General features: G+C 33.0%; 1 protein-coding gene across 4 annotated transcripts in view; it reads right to left on the bottom strand.

Moving 5' to 3' along the window:
* Nucleotides 1-16,818, bottom strand: part of LOC145258212 (origin recognition complex subunit 4-like) — a 68,039-nt gene that overhangs the window by 40,811 nt on the left and 10,410 nt on the right. For all 4 annotated transcript variants that reach the window (XM_080116151.1, XM_080116154.1, XM_080116152.1 and 1 more), the window contains exons 3-4: nucleotides 10,591-10,681; nucleotides 6,154-6,229 (exon numbers count right to left, since the gene is read on the bottom strand). In XM_080116151.1, coding sequence (XP_079972277.1) covers nucleotides 6,154-6,229; nucleotides 10,591-10,681 — 167 coding nt within the window. The remainder of the gene's footprint in view (nucleotides 1-6,153; nucleotides 6,230-10,590; nucleotides 10,682-16,818) is intronic.

Below are 16,818 nucleotides of genomic sequence, written 5' to 3'. Positions count from 1 at the left end.
AAATTTAATTACGCGTAATAGTTAACTAAAGATGATCATTCCATAAGGAAACCGAAAAAACTAATAGGGAATTAATTAAAATGAATGTTTAAAAGAATATGCAAATTAGCTAGATCTTTTGCAGATGAATTCAATTCCATGACCCATATATAAGAAAATTGTTTTTTCTTTTTAAATAAATAGAAAAGAGGGTTTTTAATATGAATATCAATACACAAAAAAGAAACACAAATTTATAGGAGTGTGTGTATATATATATGTATATATATATATATATATATATGTATATATATATATATGTGTATATACACACACAGCACAATCACATTGGCACACCAGATCACCAAATGTTGGGGCAAGCAATTGGAACCGGGTAAAATTAGAACTTTTTGAAGTATTAGGATTGGAAATATTTGTGCCAATTTCCGATGCCAAAAATGATTCTTTTAATGTTGCAGCAAGACTCAGCATTGGTGTTGGATGATTAATTGGAAAAATCGGAAAATTTGGGAGTACTGGAATCGGTATCGCAATCAGAGAAATTTATGCCTATTTTCCGATGACAAAATGATTCTCTAAATTGACGTTTTTTTATTTGATTTTGTTTAAAGCAAAATCTTCCATTGCTGGTAATAATGATAAAATAATAAATATTTATTGATTTTAAAATACCAGTAAAACTAAAATCGATAGCTCATCCTCCACAAGTGTATTTTGACGTTTATGAAAATATCTTCATATTTAACATGTTTTTTTACGAAAATCGGGGAAAATAACAATCTTATAGTTAAACAATTAGAGATTTATAAAGAATCGGAATCAGTAATTGTATCGGAATCGGGGAAAAATATTGGAATCGTCCCATCACTACTCAGCATCCTTCCTTATCATCCTTTACATATATATATATATCGGTTAGCTGATATTTTTGTAAATAAACAAAGCAAATTCCAGATAATCGCAACAATATAACTTAGTTGATTAGTCCGGATTAGAAAAAGTAATTTAGATTAAATAAAGAAATATAATTTAAGAAATCAATGAATAGTATTAATAAAACATATTAAATGGACCTAGGTAATTAGTGGTAACATTATTTGAAAAAATTTTTTTTTTAAATGGAGATACGAAAATAGGTAAATATATAAATCTTTAAAAAATACATTGAAAGGATGAGATATAGGTAAAATATTTTCGCTTGTTTTCTTTTCTTTATAAGGTAAATGGTTTCCATAATGTTTTATTGTTAAAGTGTTTTCTATTCAATAAGTCTGAAGAAAGGCTGTTCTTTTTTTTTTTTTTTTTTTTTTTTTTTACACAGGCATCACCACATTATCAAGGCCAAGAGGCCACTCAAGGATAAGGATTAAAGAGTGTACAGTAGAAATTGGACATCATAGTAATCATTAGTAATGAAAATTTGGTAAAGTTGATAACTTATATGGAACGGCTCATCAAGAACTTATTTACGTTAGACTTGAACACAACCATATTGTAGTCAGGCGGAAAGCAGGAAAACGGAAGACAATTCCACAGGCGTGCAGTTCTAAGAAAAAAGCTTTGTTCATGGAATCTACGTTTAGGTTTAGGCACAGATAAAGAGTGGGGGGAATTATTGATAGTGTTTACAGCTAGACGAGTGTTTCTTGTGAAAGTTTGGCGAGGGGGGACCATAGATTGAAGCTCATTCGAACACTTTCCATGAAAATAACGATACATCAGAGACAAACTCGCAACATCTCTTCTGTGAGATAAAGGTTGCAAGGAAGAGAAAAGGACATCTCCTACGAGGCTACGAAGTCTATTTTGAACTCTATCAAGGCAGGCCAAGTCCTTTCTAGCAGCTCCTGCCCAGATGTGGCAACAGTATTCCATCCTTGGACGTACCTGGCTCTTATATAGATAGAGAATAACATCAGCAGTGAGATATCTACCGGATCGATAGAAAGATCCCACCATTTTTCCAGCGGCCTTGCCAACAGATTTGATGTACGTGTTCCATTTAAGATCAGGAGTAATGGTCAAGCCAAGAAGTTTGTCAAAACTTGAGGCCTCCTGAAGACGAGAGCCATTCATTTCAATTGATGTCAGATGTGGATCAGAATGTTGATGATGTAAAGAGAGAAGCTTAGTTTTAGATGCATTAAAAGTAACCAGCCATTCTTTACCTCATTGTACTACGTGCTCAAGATCAGAGGAGAGAGAATTGGAGAGAACTTGGTCGTTTACTGTCTTAGATGTGCTACCATAAATGGTAGTGTCGTCAGCATAGATGTCTACAAATGATGTAAGGATGTGATTTGGAAGATCATTAATGTAGATCAGGAAAAGAGTTGGGCCCAGGATGGACCCCTGAGGGACACCGGTATTAATACTGTGAGCTTCTGATTTTTGCCCCTCAACTACTACTCTTATGAACCTATCAGAAAGAAATGATTTAATAATTGAGAAGACATTTCCAGCAATACCATAGCTAGAGATCTTATGAAGTAAACCTTTATGCCATACCCTATCAAAGGCCTTAGATATGTCAAGAGCAATTGCCCTAGAAAGGTTGCCTCCGTCGAGAGATTTTCTAATCCTATGAGATATAACTGTAAGCACATCTGCTGTAGATCTAGCAGAACGGAAACCATATTGAATGTCACTAAGAAGGTTATTTTTGTTGAGATGGTTGATTACTTCTGTATTTAACACAGATTCCAGCAACTTACTCATGACGCACAGGAGACTCATTGGCCTGTACTGAGAGGGTGATGAGCGATCACCTGAATTCTTAAATACAGGGCATACTGATGAAATTTTCCAGGGAGATGGGAACCTATTCTCCTTAAGACAACGTTTAAACAGTTTTGTAAGTATGGGCGCTAGTTCAGGTTGAAGTTTTTTGAGTACTATAATTGGAATACCGTCAGGGCCAGTTGCTTTACTGGAATCAAGGTTTTTGATTAGCTTGGCAACATCACGTACAGATATACGTATATCACATAGCGTGTTTTCTGATACAGGAGGAAATATTGGGGGTTGGCAGCCTTGATCGCAAAGGGTAGAATTAGCTGCGAAGTTTTTGACAAAGAGTTTGGCTTTGTCTGATGCTGACGAGATTACCTCAGGTCCATTGATAATAGTTGGGATGGAGCACACGCTTCTGTTCATGATTCTGTTTGCTATTTGCCAAAACTGGTGGGAACCAAGCCGCTACTCAGCTACTTTGGACTAAACAGATTGAGCATACAACTCTCTTGCATTCTTTATTACTTTCTTACAATGGTTGCTGGCAGTCCTGAAAGCGGCTTTAGTTTTCATACATCTATTACGTTGGAAACAGTGGAAAAAGTGATTTCTGTGCGCAATGGCAGCAGCACATTCTGGAGAGAACCATGGCTGGCTGTTAGGTTTTTGCTGAAACTTTTTCGAGGGTATGAAACGGTCAATACCTACAATTAACCATTCCGTCAGGTCTATTACTATAGAGGACACATCCTTTTTAAACATGGAATGCAGAGGTAGATCAGATATAAATGTACGGAAGCTATCCCAGTCAGCCTTAGTGTATCGATATACTGTACGATGGAGAGGTACGTCTGGGGACTTATTACATTTCCTTTTTATCTTAATTGATACAACAGAGTGGTCGGAAGAGCCAAGAGGCGACAGAACAGAAACTGAACATAGTTCAGGGCAAGTTGTGAGAAAAAGGTCTAGTAGGCTCGCATACTGGCCATCATTGTCGGGCACACGGGTGGGTTCCTGAACAATCTGAGTGAGGTCATAGGCAATGGAGAAATCATGACAGAACCTTCCCTCATCATCGGTCTTGTTAGAGTGGGTCAACCATTCGACGTTGTGAACATTGAAGTCACCACATACGTGAATGTTAGCTGAAGGATAAGCAGATAAGACTTGGTCAATTTTCTTAGATATGCTTTGAAAGATAGTAACTCCGCTGTTATGGGGGCGATAGAGAGTAAATATAAATGCCGTAGTGTGAGCTAAAGCAACCCGGAAGCACATATAGGGTAAGTTAGGATCTTCCCGGGAGATGTCCCTACCACATGGAAAGTTATCCCTAATATAGGCACAAATTCCATGCCCATGGCGATCTTGGGGGTCAGATTTAGAAGTTAAGTTAGAGTATCCTTTAATTGCGAACTCTTCTAGGGAAATAGCCTGTCCAATACCAGTTTCACTTAAAAATAAAAGGTCTGGTTTAGTCTCCTGTAATTGTGAAAATTTTCAAACGACATGTTTGAATTTGTCCGAATAGTCTTGAAACAATTGTAACTAACGATGAAATACAGTATTTGTTGCTATCAATCCATTCTTTGAGGTTCTTGGTTTTTGTTAAAAACATATATGAACGCTCAATTATGAAATATGATAATTTAGTAGCTTACAGTTTAAGTCATCTCTTTTTAGCTTAAAATTTATTGGTATATGAACGATTACTGAATTATATAAACCCAGTAAAATTCGGAATACTACAAATAAAACTATATATATCAATATATCTATAAAAGTGAACATGTCTGTCTGTGTACATTTCCCTACGCAGTAACTCAGTCAATTTTTAGTCTACAGACTCGAAATTTGATATACAGGGTACTGAGATTTTTCTTTTACAATATTTTAAGTACAGAAAGGTTAGTACTTGCATTTTTTTTTTTCATTTTTTTTTTTTTTTGTTTCTCTTCCTCATTTTTATTCTTGCCATTTTCACATTTTGGTCCATATACACTAAGACATGGCCAGAGTCATACCTATTAAGCTTACAAGGACAACCATGGTCTTTGGTATGTTGGGACGAGCAATTGGAACCGGGGAAAATTAGAACTTTTTGAAGTATCAGGATTGGAAATATTTGTGCCATACACACACATAATTACCTAAAAAAGGGTAGAATCTCATATTTTGGTAAGGCAAGAGGAGGGGGGGGGTAGCAGGAGATGTTAATCTACAACAATACCAAAGAAATCTTGCAATATATTCATTTTCAAACAGGCCTAGTATTAGATTTTAGTTTCTTTTTACATAAAATGCATTACAATTCAACTTTAAGTTCTTTAATATTTTTTAATAAATAAATATATAGTATTTTTAAGGAATTGCAACATATTTATGTGCATTTACTGCAGAATACTTGGAAACCATTAATTTCTGGAAATTTCCAGTGGTATATTCTGTTTTTTTTTTTTTTTTTTTTTTTTGTACAAAAGGTACACTCATATGGCTGATTTCATTGCTAGCATATAAAGTTTTTACTAGAAAAGTAGTGTAAAAAATGTGACAAAACGCTTTTGGTCATAAAGGCGGGAAAATATACAAATATGCGAAGCAGAAAAATAGTCATAATTTCCTTAATCAAATTTTAAAAATATTGTTGAAAGATTCTTTCTGAGATCATTAAGCCCTTTCTATGTAAACCATTATTGACATATTTTAAGCTATTTCAAGTATTAGGAAACGTAGATTCCATGAAGAAAGCTTCTTTCCTAGAACTGCAGCCTGTGGAACTCTGTTCCGTTTTCCTACTTTCAAACTGACTACAATATGGTTGTCTTCAAGTCCAACGTAAACAAGTTCTTGATGAGCTATCCCTTTAAGTTATCCAATTTATCAAATTTTCACTGCTAAAGATTACTACAACAGTTTCCCATTAACCACTGTACACTCATCGATCTCTATCCTCGAGTGGCCTCTGGGCCTTGATAAGTGGCAACTCCTTTGTAAAAAAAAAAAAAAAAAAAAAAAGAAAGCAATTTCAATTTTTTTCATATTAATTAGATTTAAAAAATTGTTGAAAGATTCTATCTTAGATCATCAAACCCTTTATATGTAAACCATTATGGAGATATTTTTAGCAATTTCAATTTTTTCATATGTATTGCTATTCAAATATCATCAAATTTGGTTCGATATTCATTTTACATGCTGGTATACATTGGACAATTTAAGAAACTGACTTTTAAACTAATCTATCTTTGGTCAGGTCTTTATTTATTCCTCTTTCTCTCATGTCAATTTTTATCACTCCCACGTTTTCATTCACCTTCTACTATGAACTGAACCTACTACCTACATATACTGACCCAAGAACCATTAATCCTTCTTTGAACCTCATTTTTTCAAAAGACAAACAAAACAAAAAGTTACCGTTTAAATGCACTTGAAGTAGATTTTGAGCAATTTTCTTGTCTTCACAGATGTTGTTCAATATACTTTTAAGTAACTGAAAAAGCAAAACAAAACAAGTAAAAAAAAAAAAAAAATCAAAATATTCAATTAAATTCAATTAAACAAATGCTAAAATAAAATCTAATATATAAACGACTGTATGTCTGTCTGTCTCCATATTTTCAAACTATCTACTCTGAAACTAAAAGTCGCAGAGCGGTACTAGAGGCCACAAATGATTGGATTTTTTACAGGCCGTTCTTTTATGGGTCTTTAGCCGGTTAAAATAGTTTTTAAGGGGTCAAAAATGGATTCTTTAATCGTTTTTTGAGTTTTAGCTCTTTGGTGTTTGTATTCTATTAAGTTGTTCGTTGTGGGTTGTTTTTTAAATTTTCTTAAGGCTGCCTTTCTCTGTCTAATGGCTGTTTTACATTCTGAATTGAACCATGGGTTCCCCCCCCCCCCCCCAGAAGGAGAATTTTTGGGTATGCATTTTTTGGCTATTGTTATGAGTACTTCCGTGAATTCTTCTATTGTTTGGATTTGGTGTTCTGTTAATTTTAGTGAATAACGTTCTTTAAATTTGGCCCAGTTGGCTTTGTTTGTGTTCCACCTGAGTATGTGGTTTTGGATGGAGTTACTGTAATTGATTATAATAGGGTAGTGATCACTTCCACAGGGTTCTTCGTAAGTGCTCCATGTATAATCCAAGAAGTTTGATGGATCACACATGGTAAGATCAATGGCACTAGTTGATCCATTTGTTGAATTTATGTATGTGGGATGTTTTTTGATTGAGAAGGCACAAATTATTTTTGTTAATTAATTGTTCAATTTTGTTTCCTTTTGAGTTTGTGACTTCACATCTCCATAATGTACTGTGGCAGTTAAAGTCTCCTAGGAGAATGAATGGTGAAGGTAGTTGTTTTATTAAATTTTCTAGTTCATTTTCATTTATTGGTTCATGAGGAGGGAGGTATATTGAGCAGATTGTGATTGTTTTGTGTAATGTGACTTGAGTTGTGATTGCTTGGAGATTTGTTTTGACAGAGAAATTGCTTTGAGATATGTTATTGCTTACAAGAATTGAGGTGCCTCCAATTAGCACAAAGCCCTGTGTTATGGAAATAGTTGTATTGTTCATAGTTTGGTGTTTTGAAATGATTATTGTTTTGTAGGAAGATTTCTTGTAAGCAGACAATGGCTGGGTTGAAGAGTGAAATAAGTATAAGAAGTTTGTTATAATTAGATTTTATTCCACGACAATTCCATTGGATGATTTGTTGGGTTTTATTTTTATCCATGAGGTTATTTTCCTCTATTTCCATCTCTTTAGAGGTAGAGGGTTTATCTTTTGTCGGAGTTTGTATCCTTGGTGAAGTGTTTTGCTGGGTTTTTTTCTTTTTTTTTGTTTGGATCTGGACGTCGATCTGGGTCTTGCTTGGGATGTTGCTGTTTTGGCTTCTTGTTCATTTTTTCCCCTCATGATTACTTGTGTTTGTTTTCTTTTTTTTTTTTATCTAGGGTATTTTCGGTTTCCATTTTTTCTAGAATTTGGAATCTATTTTGAGTGTCTATTGTTTGGTTTTCTTCTTTTCTGGAACATTCTTTATTTGTTGTTTTATCATTGCTTACATTTTTATTAATGTCTGGTGGTTGTTTTGTTGGTTTCTGTGATATTTATTTTAATGTTTCTGTTGTGGATGGAATATTATTTTCTTTGTTTGGATTTATTTCTATTTTGTTTCCCAGATTTGAGTATTTTTCTTTTAGGCTATTTTGAAATTCTGCCCATTCTTTAATGTTTAATGTAATCAGTTTGTTTATCAGTTCCTTATATTGACCATGTATTTCATTATGTTGGTATGGTTTAGTTGTCTTTTTTGTTTTCTCAGCATATGTGTTGTTTTTCAAGTATGTATCAACTATTTTTCTGGCTTCTGGGAAAGTTATGTTTTTTTTTTTTGTACTTTACATCCATTATTTCTGTTGCAATATTTTGGACTTGTAATGGGGTATGATCCCACACAGTTGGACGATTCTATTTATAAACGATGCTGCTAGGAACTGACGAATCGAATTAATTCACGTTCTGCTACCAACCAATCAGAAACCAGAATTGCTTCATAAATATTAAACCTTTTCTGGAGCAATTTCACATGTCCCCCCCCCCCCCCGTCTCGACACGGTAAGAATATTTTGCTCTGTGGAACTGTCTACTGCAAACAAGTCACCTCTCAAAACTTGTTTAGAACAACGAACCATCGGAAACTGTTCTGTCTACTGCAAACCAGTCACCTCTCAAGACTTGTTTAAAACAACGAACCATCTGAAACTTTTATGAAACTAAACATGGCTTACACTTCTAGAATTTCCATTTGATCTTCTTTGCAGTTAGCGCATTTCACCTCATTTATGCATTCTTCTTTCGTGTAGTCAGGCTCTTTGTTGCCGCATTTTCCGCATATTTTTATTCTTTTACAGGCTTCTTTATGATGTCCATATTTTTCGCAATGGAAACATCTTAATGGAGCTGGGATATATTGCTCTACTTTTACATTTTTATTTCTTTAGGTTTGTTAAAAGTTAATATGTATGTGTTGGTTGTTATTTTATTGTGTCTTTTTATGTTTATGCGGATGTGGTTGATTACTCCTTGTTTTTCTAATTCGGTTTTTATTTCTCCTTCTAATGATAGCTCATAACTTCGAATTACTCCTTTCAAAGTGTTTAATGTTTTATGGGGAAAGACTTTTCACTTGTACTCACGGAAGTTTTTCATTTTGAGTAGAGATTGAGCATCTCTAAGATTGGTTACTTCAACTAATAGATTTCTGTCTTTTGTTTTTTAATCATTTTTGGTTTACTTTTTGTAGATAATATCTTTTCTATTAGAAAAGGTGATAAGTTTCCAATTTTTTTAATTTTGATTAATTCGATAACTAAGAATCGTGGGAAGTTTCCTTCGTCTATAGTTGTAACATTGTTTTTAGTTTTGAATTTTTGTTCTTCATCTGAGTTTGAGAGGTCAGAGTCAGAGGAATGGTTTCTTTTAAGGGTTTTGAGGGAGATGCATTTGTTTTTTTTCAGCCATGGATTTTGGGATTTATTTTTCATCAAACACACTCCCTACCCACCTCGAAGTCCAAAATCGGGGCATAGTAAGGGGGAAACCCATTTACCTTGACCATGTCGGGGCTACGTGGAGGATATACTCTTTTGGTAAGGAGTTCTCAAGCACTTTATTTCCTCTTCATTATGTCCTCAAAAATACATGTTCAGATGGAGTGTTGAGTTCTGGTTTTTCCAATTGATTGACCCTTGCCATCGCCTTCTGGCACTTACTTTGGTTGCCTATTTTTTGTAATGGGAGAAAAAAAAAGTTAGAGTACCTTTGAGTTTCGTTCTTTGTTATGGTAATTGGTACTTTGGGTGTAAGTGCTAGGGCTTGGCATGACTGGCCGATTGGTCGGATCGGGCCTCTCCGACCGCCCATCTAGCCGTAGTAAGGGCCGAAGTAATGTGTTGCGGTGCCTAGACTGTTATGCACCCAGGCCTAGGTTAGCTCAATCACCAGGATCATGTCCTAAGGCATTACGAGTAGCAACCCATGGCTAACTGGCTACCCCATTGAGGGATTTTTACCCTCTGCATGGGGGCAGTCGGCTTATTCTCGTGCCCTACCGACAGGGCAAAAAAAAAAAAAAAAAAAAAAAAAAAATGGAGGGAGTATACTTCAGGTTGTTTACATTTATTCATGGTTCAGTTGTTTTTATTACTTTGGTTTTTAATGTTTTAAATTAGGAAGCCAGTAGTAGGGAAGTGGGGGATACAAAAAAAGGGGGAGGAGAAGAGAAGGGGCTGTTGTTTTAAGCTTTGCATTGCTTGTGCAAAATTAAACCTTCAATTTAGGTTTTAGTCGGCAAAAATTACTGCTAAGGAGTCAAAATTGAAAACATAACAGCTGACCATGGCAAGGTGAGCCGAATAAAGCATCACACCTTTTGTTTCTTTTGCGCATGCTCAAAATTAAACATTTGTAGCTTAAAGTTGCTTAATTGTTAACCTTTCCGATTAATCTGTCCATAACTCAGACAGTAGCAATGCTGGAGAGAAATAATAACTAAGGCTGGAGCGCTAAACGTTCTGGTTTCGATTCTAGCGGATGGTACCCAAGTGATATATTTTGTTTTTTATAACTTTTGAATCTATTACTATATGTTGGATGATAATCAATATATTGGGTACAATATAATAATCAATAGAGAATTGGCTCTATAATAATAAATAAGAAATCTGCATGAATTAAAATATCACATTTATGCATATTTTATGGCCAGGCAATGCCGGATGGCCTGCCTAGTATATAGATAAAAACAGAGAATATAGACAAAAAGAAATGAACATTATATTTACCATACTCTTACCAATGCCACGTGCACCAATAACTACAACAGAATTACTTTCTCCAAAGCTTACTGTTCGTTTCAGCAGATCATATATTTCCCTGAAAAATATATATCATCAATCAAAAAGAATCAGAGGCTATCTGTGTTCATATATATATATATATATATATATATATATATATATATATATTTAAAATGTAAAAAGTTCAAGTGTATTGAACTAAAATTAAAAAAAAAAAAATCAACATTTTTTTCAGAAGGGCTCAATACATAGAGCTTTTTGAAATAAAATTATATAAACATCTTTGCTAATACCCCCTTTTTTATATTATATTAATAATTTTGACAAGACACTTAACATCAAAATGTAGCGTGATCCATACGAGGCCTTTTCTGATGTTTATATAGTTTTACTTTATATATATATACATTATGTACAAAAGAAACCCTAAAAATTTTAAAATATGAAGATATAAAAAGCACAACCAAACTAGTAAATTCAAGACACGAGCTTCTATCGTGTAATCATAAACGTTGGTTTAAATTTAATAAATATAAACCACCTTAAATCATTAAAAATTACTCATTAGTAAAAATAGATTTTTTTTTTTTTTTAATAAATTAAGTTAAACCAATTACCGCCCTTAGACTCGTAAATCAAATAATAAATAAAGCCATGACAATTATCTCCCCTTAAAAACTTGCAAAAAAAAAAAAAAAAAAAAAAAAAAAAAACTCTCTCTCTATAGATATTAACTGTAGCGTCTCTAAATCAAAATACGCTAACGGAAACAATTTACTGCACGAGCGTCGCCCTTTTAAAATTCATCATTCAATAAAATAAAAAGCTATAGCAAACATCTAAATGACTACTTTAAATACAGTTCCTGATTTCAAAAAAAGAAAAACCAAAAGGTAATTATATATCTATATATTTTTAAATCAAATTTATTATGTAAATTCAAAAATATATATATTTTTTCTACTCATTTCTATCTCTAACCTATACCAATTTTCTTATTAATTTTCTTATAAATTTTATATCTAAACCTTTTACTTCAATTTTTCAGATTCATCTGCCTTACTTTTAATGCTAGGTTTATTTTTGGTGTCTTTTCAATTAAATAGAAATCCTCCTAAATTTGCTGATGAGGAGACCGTGCTTACCAAAAAAACTATGTATAATTATTCTACGTGACTTCATGTATACCACAAATAAAAAGCACGGATTTCCGAAACGATCGTACAGATAATTGACTTTGTTGTTGTTCCTTCTTATGAAACTGATTTTTAATTTAATTAAATTTTGATTTTTAAATTTTAAAACTTTTAAATTATAAATCACATTACTTAATATATATATATATATATATATATATATATATATATATTTTAAAAAAATATTTATTTAAAAAATTTTTTTAATTTATGTTATGAAAATTTATTTAAAAAAAAAAAAAATAATGAATAATTTATAGAAATAAAAAATACATAAATGATTTGTGATCTAAAAACAACATGCAGTCGCCATTTCTGGGAAGAACAGAGGCTGAAGAAAATCCAATATTTTTCAACCATGAACTGGTCCCATTATATCGGATTTGGAACCAGCAGTACCAACGTTTTTATGAGCTTCCGAAAAACTTTAAAATAAATCTTATGCTTTTATATTGAATTTTCCTTTATAATCAAGCACTTGCGATTCTTCCCCACAACACCACAGTAATATATATGAAAAAATAATGGACACGATTTGATAGGAAAAAAATTTCTTTAGTATTTCATTCACTAATGATTTTAATCTGAATTCTTTTTTTTGTAAAAGGTAATTTAAAACTCTATAATAGACTCACCAAGATCCATACTTACGTCCATATATTTCATACATTTATAAGCTACAATCAACATCCAAATGAATGCTCTGATGATAATTACGGTTTTCAAAAGGCGAACAATTAAAAGATACATCTGTCTTACTTATAAAATTGCTAGGTTTATTTATGGTGTCTTTTACATATAAAAAAAACCACCTAATACTTTTGCTGATGAGGAGACTTTGTTTTAAAAAAAACTATATGTCAAAATTATTGTCCGTGGCTTAATTTCTATCACAATAAAAACATTGTTTCCGAAACGATCGTACAAATTATTGACTTTGTTGTTGTTCCTTCTTATAAAACAGATTTTTAATTTGAATTTGAATTATCAATCACATTACTAAATATATCTATCTATCTATATATATGTATATATACATATATATATTTAAAGGAGATTAGAACAATAGTCTAAAGAGCTGAGTGTATTTCAATGTAACAGTGAAATCACTAGTTTCATTAAATTACAGGAAAGAAAAAGTGCTCGTTGTAATTTAGATATGTAATAAGCTTGATAGGTAAATATCCTAGAGCTAATTCAATATTAAGTAATGTGATTGATAATTTAAAATTTAAAAAACAAATTATAATCAAATTAAAAATCAGTTTCACAAGAAGGAACAACAACAAAATCAATTATCTGTACGATCGTTTCGGAAAACCGTGTTTTTATTGTGGTAGACATCAAGTTACAGACAATAATTATTACATATAGTTTTTTAATAAACAAGGTCTCCTCGTCAGCAAATTTTACAGGGTTTTTATTAAATCTAAAAGACACCATAAATAAACCTAGCATTAAAAGTAATGCAGATGTATCTGTTAGTTTTTCGCCTTATCAAATCAGGAACTATGGTTAAAATACTCATATGTGATGTTTGCTATAGCTTTTCACCTTATTGAATTTCAAGAACGCAAGATTTTTACGTTACTCATATAAATACACTTGTTTTGTGTTGGCGAAAGTGTGTTGATTCTGATGGTGCTTATTTCGATCAATAAATTTTTGTTTGAACCGAGATATGTTCATCTGAATTTAAAAGTTACAAACTGCAAGAACTTTCTTGTCAGCTTGATAGGATTTTTATCATTTTACCTGTTTAAGACTCTTCAAATATATACTATGAATTATTATTTATTCATCAATAACCCTAAACCCCCAAAAAGTAGTGTATTTTTGAGTGCATAAAGTGTTTTGGTTTCTAAAATAGGACTATATTAGTAGAACTCCTTTAAAATGTGTGCTGATCCAAAATGTTTTTTCTTTGAAGTGAATTTCACTATATTTACCAGTTTTTGCATTTTTAATCAAGCTTTGGTACTTGTATAGTTTAGTCAAGACATTAAAAAATGAAAATATCGAAAAAAAAGTTTAAATTGTATGTATCCGTTATGGAACGAAGTTCACCGGAAAAAAAATTTCACTTAATTTCATCAAGTTTTTTTTTTTTTACAGCAAAAAAACAATTTGTTATGATACCGAGCAAAATGTTCGATTTTTAGGAAGAAAGGCTAGTATTAGAGATGGGAAGGGGTGTCAGCGCTTTAAATGGAGTTATCTCCCTTTGGCATTTCTAAAATTCAAACAATTTTTTTAAAGATCCAAGATGGCTGCCTTCAACGCGCTCTCATAAAAACGTGTTTTTCCACTGTAAAAAAAAAAAAACTACTTGATGAAATTAAGTGAAATTTTTTTTCAGAGAACTTCGTTCCATAACGAATACATACAATTTAAACTTTTTTTCGATATTTTCATTTTTTAATGTCTTGACTAAACTGTATAAGTACCCAATCTTTTTTAAATAAAGCAATGCTATAAATAAAAATTATTAAGGCAGTTTGCAATTAGATCTTACATGAGTGTAAGGTATTTATTGGTTTTAAATTTTAAGCATCTTGCTTTTAAATAAAATTTTTTATTTAAAATACATCTAATATATAAAAAGCTATATGTCTGTCTGTCTCCATATTTTCAAACTATCTCCTCCGAAACTAAAAGTCACAGAGCAAAGCTTGGGGCCTCAAATGATTGGTTCTTTTATGGGTCTTTATTTGGTTAAAATAGTTTTAATGGATCAAAAATTGAAAAAAAAATGTTAAACATTTTGTACATTCATCTTAGTTTATTTTTAATTTTTAATCAGTTCATATGCGTCTCACGTTGGTGCAGTAGTAACGTCATCAGCTTTGAATGCTACAGTTTTGGTTTTGGCTGATGGCACCCAAATACTTTTTTTTTTTACTTTCAAAATTACGACTATAATAATATATACGAAATCTGGAAAAATTAAAATGTTATATTTAACGTATTTTATGCCTGGGCAAAGCCGGGCACCCCTACCACTAGTATTAAACAAATATATATATATATATATTGTACAACAAGTTTATATGTATTCATGTTGTTCCGCTTCTTAAATATATTTTATTTATATGGATTGTAACAAAGTTAAATCTAAAAAAATATATTTTCGTGATAAATAAGAGAGTACCAGAAGAGTAGACAAGGCATAAAGCCACTTAATGTAAGGAACTAACAAATGAAAGATGATTATCACAAACACAGTGGATGCCTATTGACCTAAGTCTTGAAAAGACCAAGGTTTAAAAGTAGGGGAAAAACGTTCAGCAGAGAGAGAATTCCACAAGCCAGTGGTTCTGAGAAAGAAGCTACTGGAATAGGAAGCTGTATTACAAGGAGGTATCAAAACAGCAAATTGATGAAGACCACCGGATTAACAAGTCAAACAAGCTTAAACAAAAGTAGCAGGAAATTCTGAAGAAGACATACCATAATAGTATTTATAGAAAATACTGAGACTAGCAACATTACATCTGTGAGAGAGAGGTTGAGAGAAGATAGAGTAGGGCTAATTAAATTGCAGATACGTTTCTACACCTTATCAAGAACTCTCAAATGGGACAGAGACAAAGCAACCAAAATATGGCAACAATATTTCATACATTTTTTTTTTTTTTTTACATGGGGGTCACCACTTATCAAGGCCCGAAGGTCACTCAGGGATAAGGGTTATTGCGTGTACAGTAATCAATCAGATAGTATTGTAGTAATCATTAGTATTGGGGGTTTTGATAGAGTGTCTTACTTAAGGGGGCGGTTTGTCAGGAGTTTGTTTATGTTGGACTTGAAGACGTCCAAGTTGTAGTCAGGTGGGAAACAGGCAAACGGCAGAGAGTTCCACTGGCGTGCAGTTCTAAGAAAGAAGCTTTGCTCATGGAATCTACGTTTGGATTTAGGCACAGATAAAGAGCGGGGAAAATTATTGACAGTAGTTTTAGCCAGACGGGTGTTTCTCGTGAAAGATTGGCAAGGGGGACGAGGGATTGGAGCTCAGACGAGCACCTGCCATGGAAATAACGATAAAACAAAGACAGGCTCACAACATCTCTTCTGTGGGAGAAAGGTTGCAGGGAAGAGAAAAGGGCATCCCGCACTAAACCACGAAGTCTATTTTGTACTCTGTCAAGGCAGGATAGGCTGTTTTTAGCAGCTCCTGCTCAGATGTGGCAGCAGTACTCCATCCTTGGACGTACTTGGCTTTTATACAGATAGAGAATTGCATTAGTAGTGAGATATCTTCTGGAGCGGTAGAAGGATCTCACCATTTTCCCAGCGTCCTTGGCAACAGATTTGATGTACGTGTTCTATTTCAGATCAGGAGTAAAGGTTAAACCCAGAAGCTTGTCAAAACATAGAGCCTCCCCAAGACGAGAGCCATCCATTTCAATTGATGCCAGATGGGGATCAGAGCGTTGATGAGGTAAAAATAGAAGCTTGGTTTTGGATGCATTAAAAGTGGCCGGCTACCTCTTCCCCCATTGTACCACGCACTCAAGATCAGAGGAGAGAGAATTAGAGAGAACTTTGTCATTTACAGCCTTTGATAGTGGATTTGTAGAGATAGAGAATAACCTCAGGTGTGAGAAAGTGTTTAGAATGACACACCTACAATTGAAAGAAACAAACTTATACACACTTATAAGTAGATATGTTTACTATTTGGCAGCAGTAGATCTGAAGAACCTTGAAAAATTTTGTTTATCGCCCTTTTTAATGAAAATTTCCCCCATTGTACCACGCACTCAAGATCAGAGGAGAGAGAATTAGAGAGAACTTTGTCATTTACAGCCTTTGATAGTGGATTTGTAGAGATAGAGAATAACCTCTCAGGTGTGAGAATGTGTTTAGAATGACACACCTACGATTGAAAGAAACAAACTTATACACACTTATAAGTAGATATGTTTACTATTTGGCAGCAGTAGATCTGAAGAACCTTGAAAAATTTTGTTTATCGCCCTCTTTAATGAAAATAATGTTATTTTTATACAAAGTC

The sequence above is a fragment of the Euprymna scolopes genome, chromosome 33 (genome assembly GCF_053919585.1).
Source record: "Euprymna scolopes isolate OS-2025 chromosome 33, ASM5391958v1, whole genome shotgun sequence".
NCBI classification, from domain to species: domain Eukaryota; kingdom Metazoa; phylum Mollusca; class Cephalopoda; order Sepiida; family Sepiolidae; genus Euprymna; species Euprymna scolopes.
Note: the sequence above shows the minus strand (reverse complement) of the source record. Positions and strands in the feature narration are given on the sequence as shown.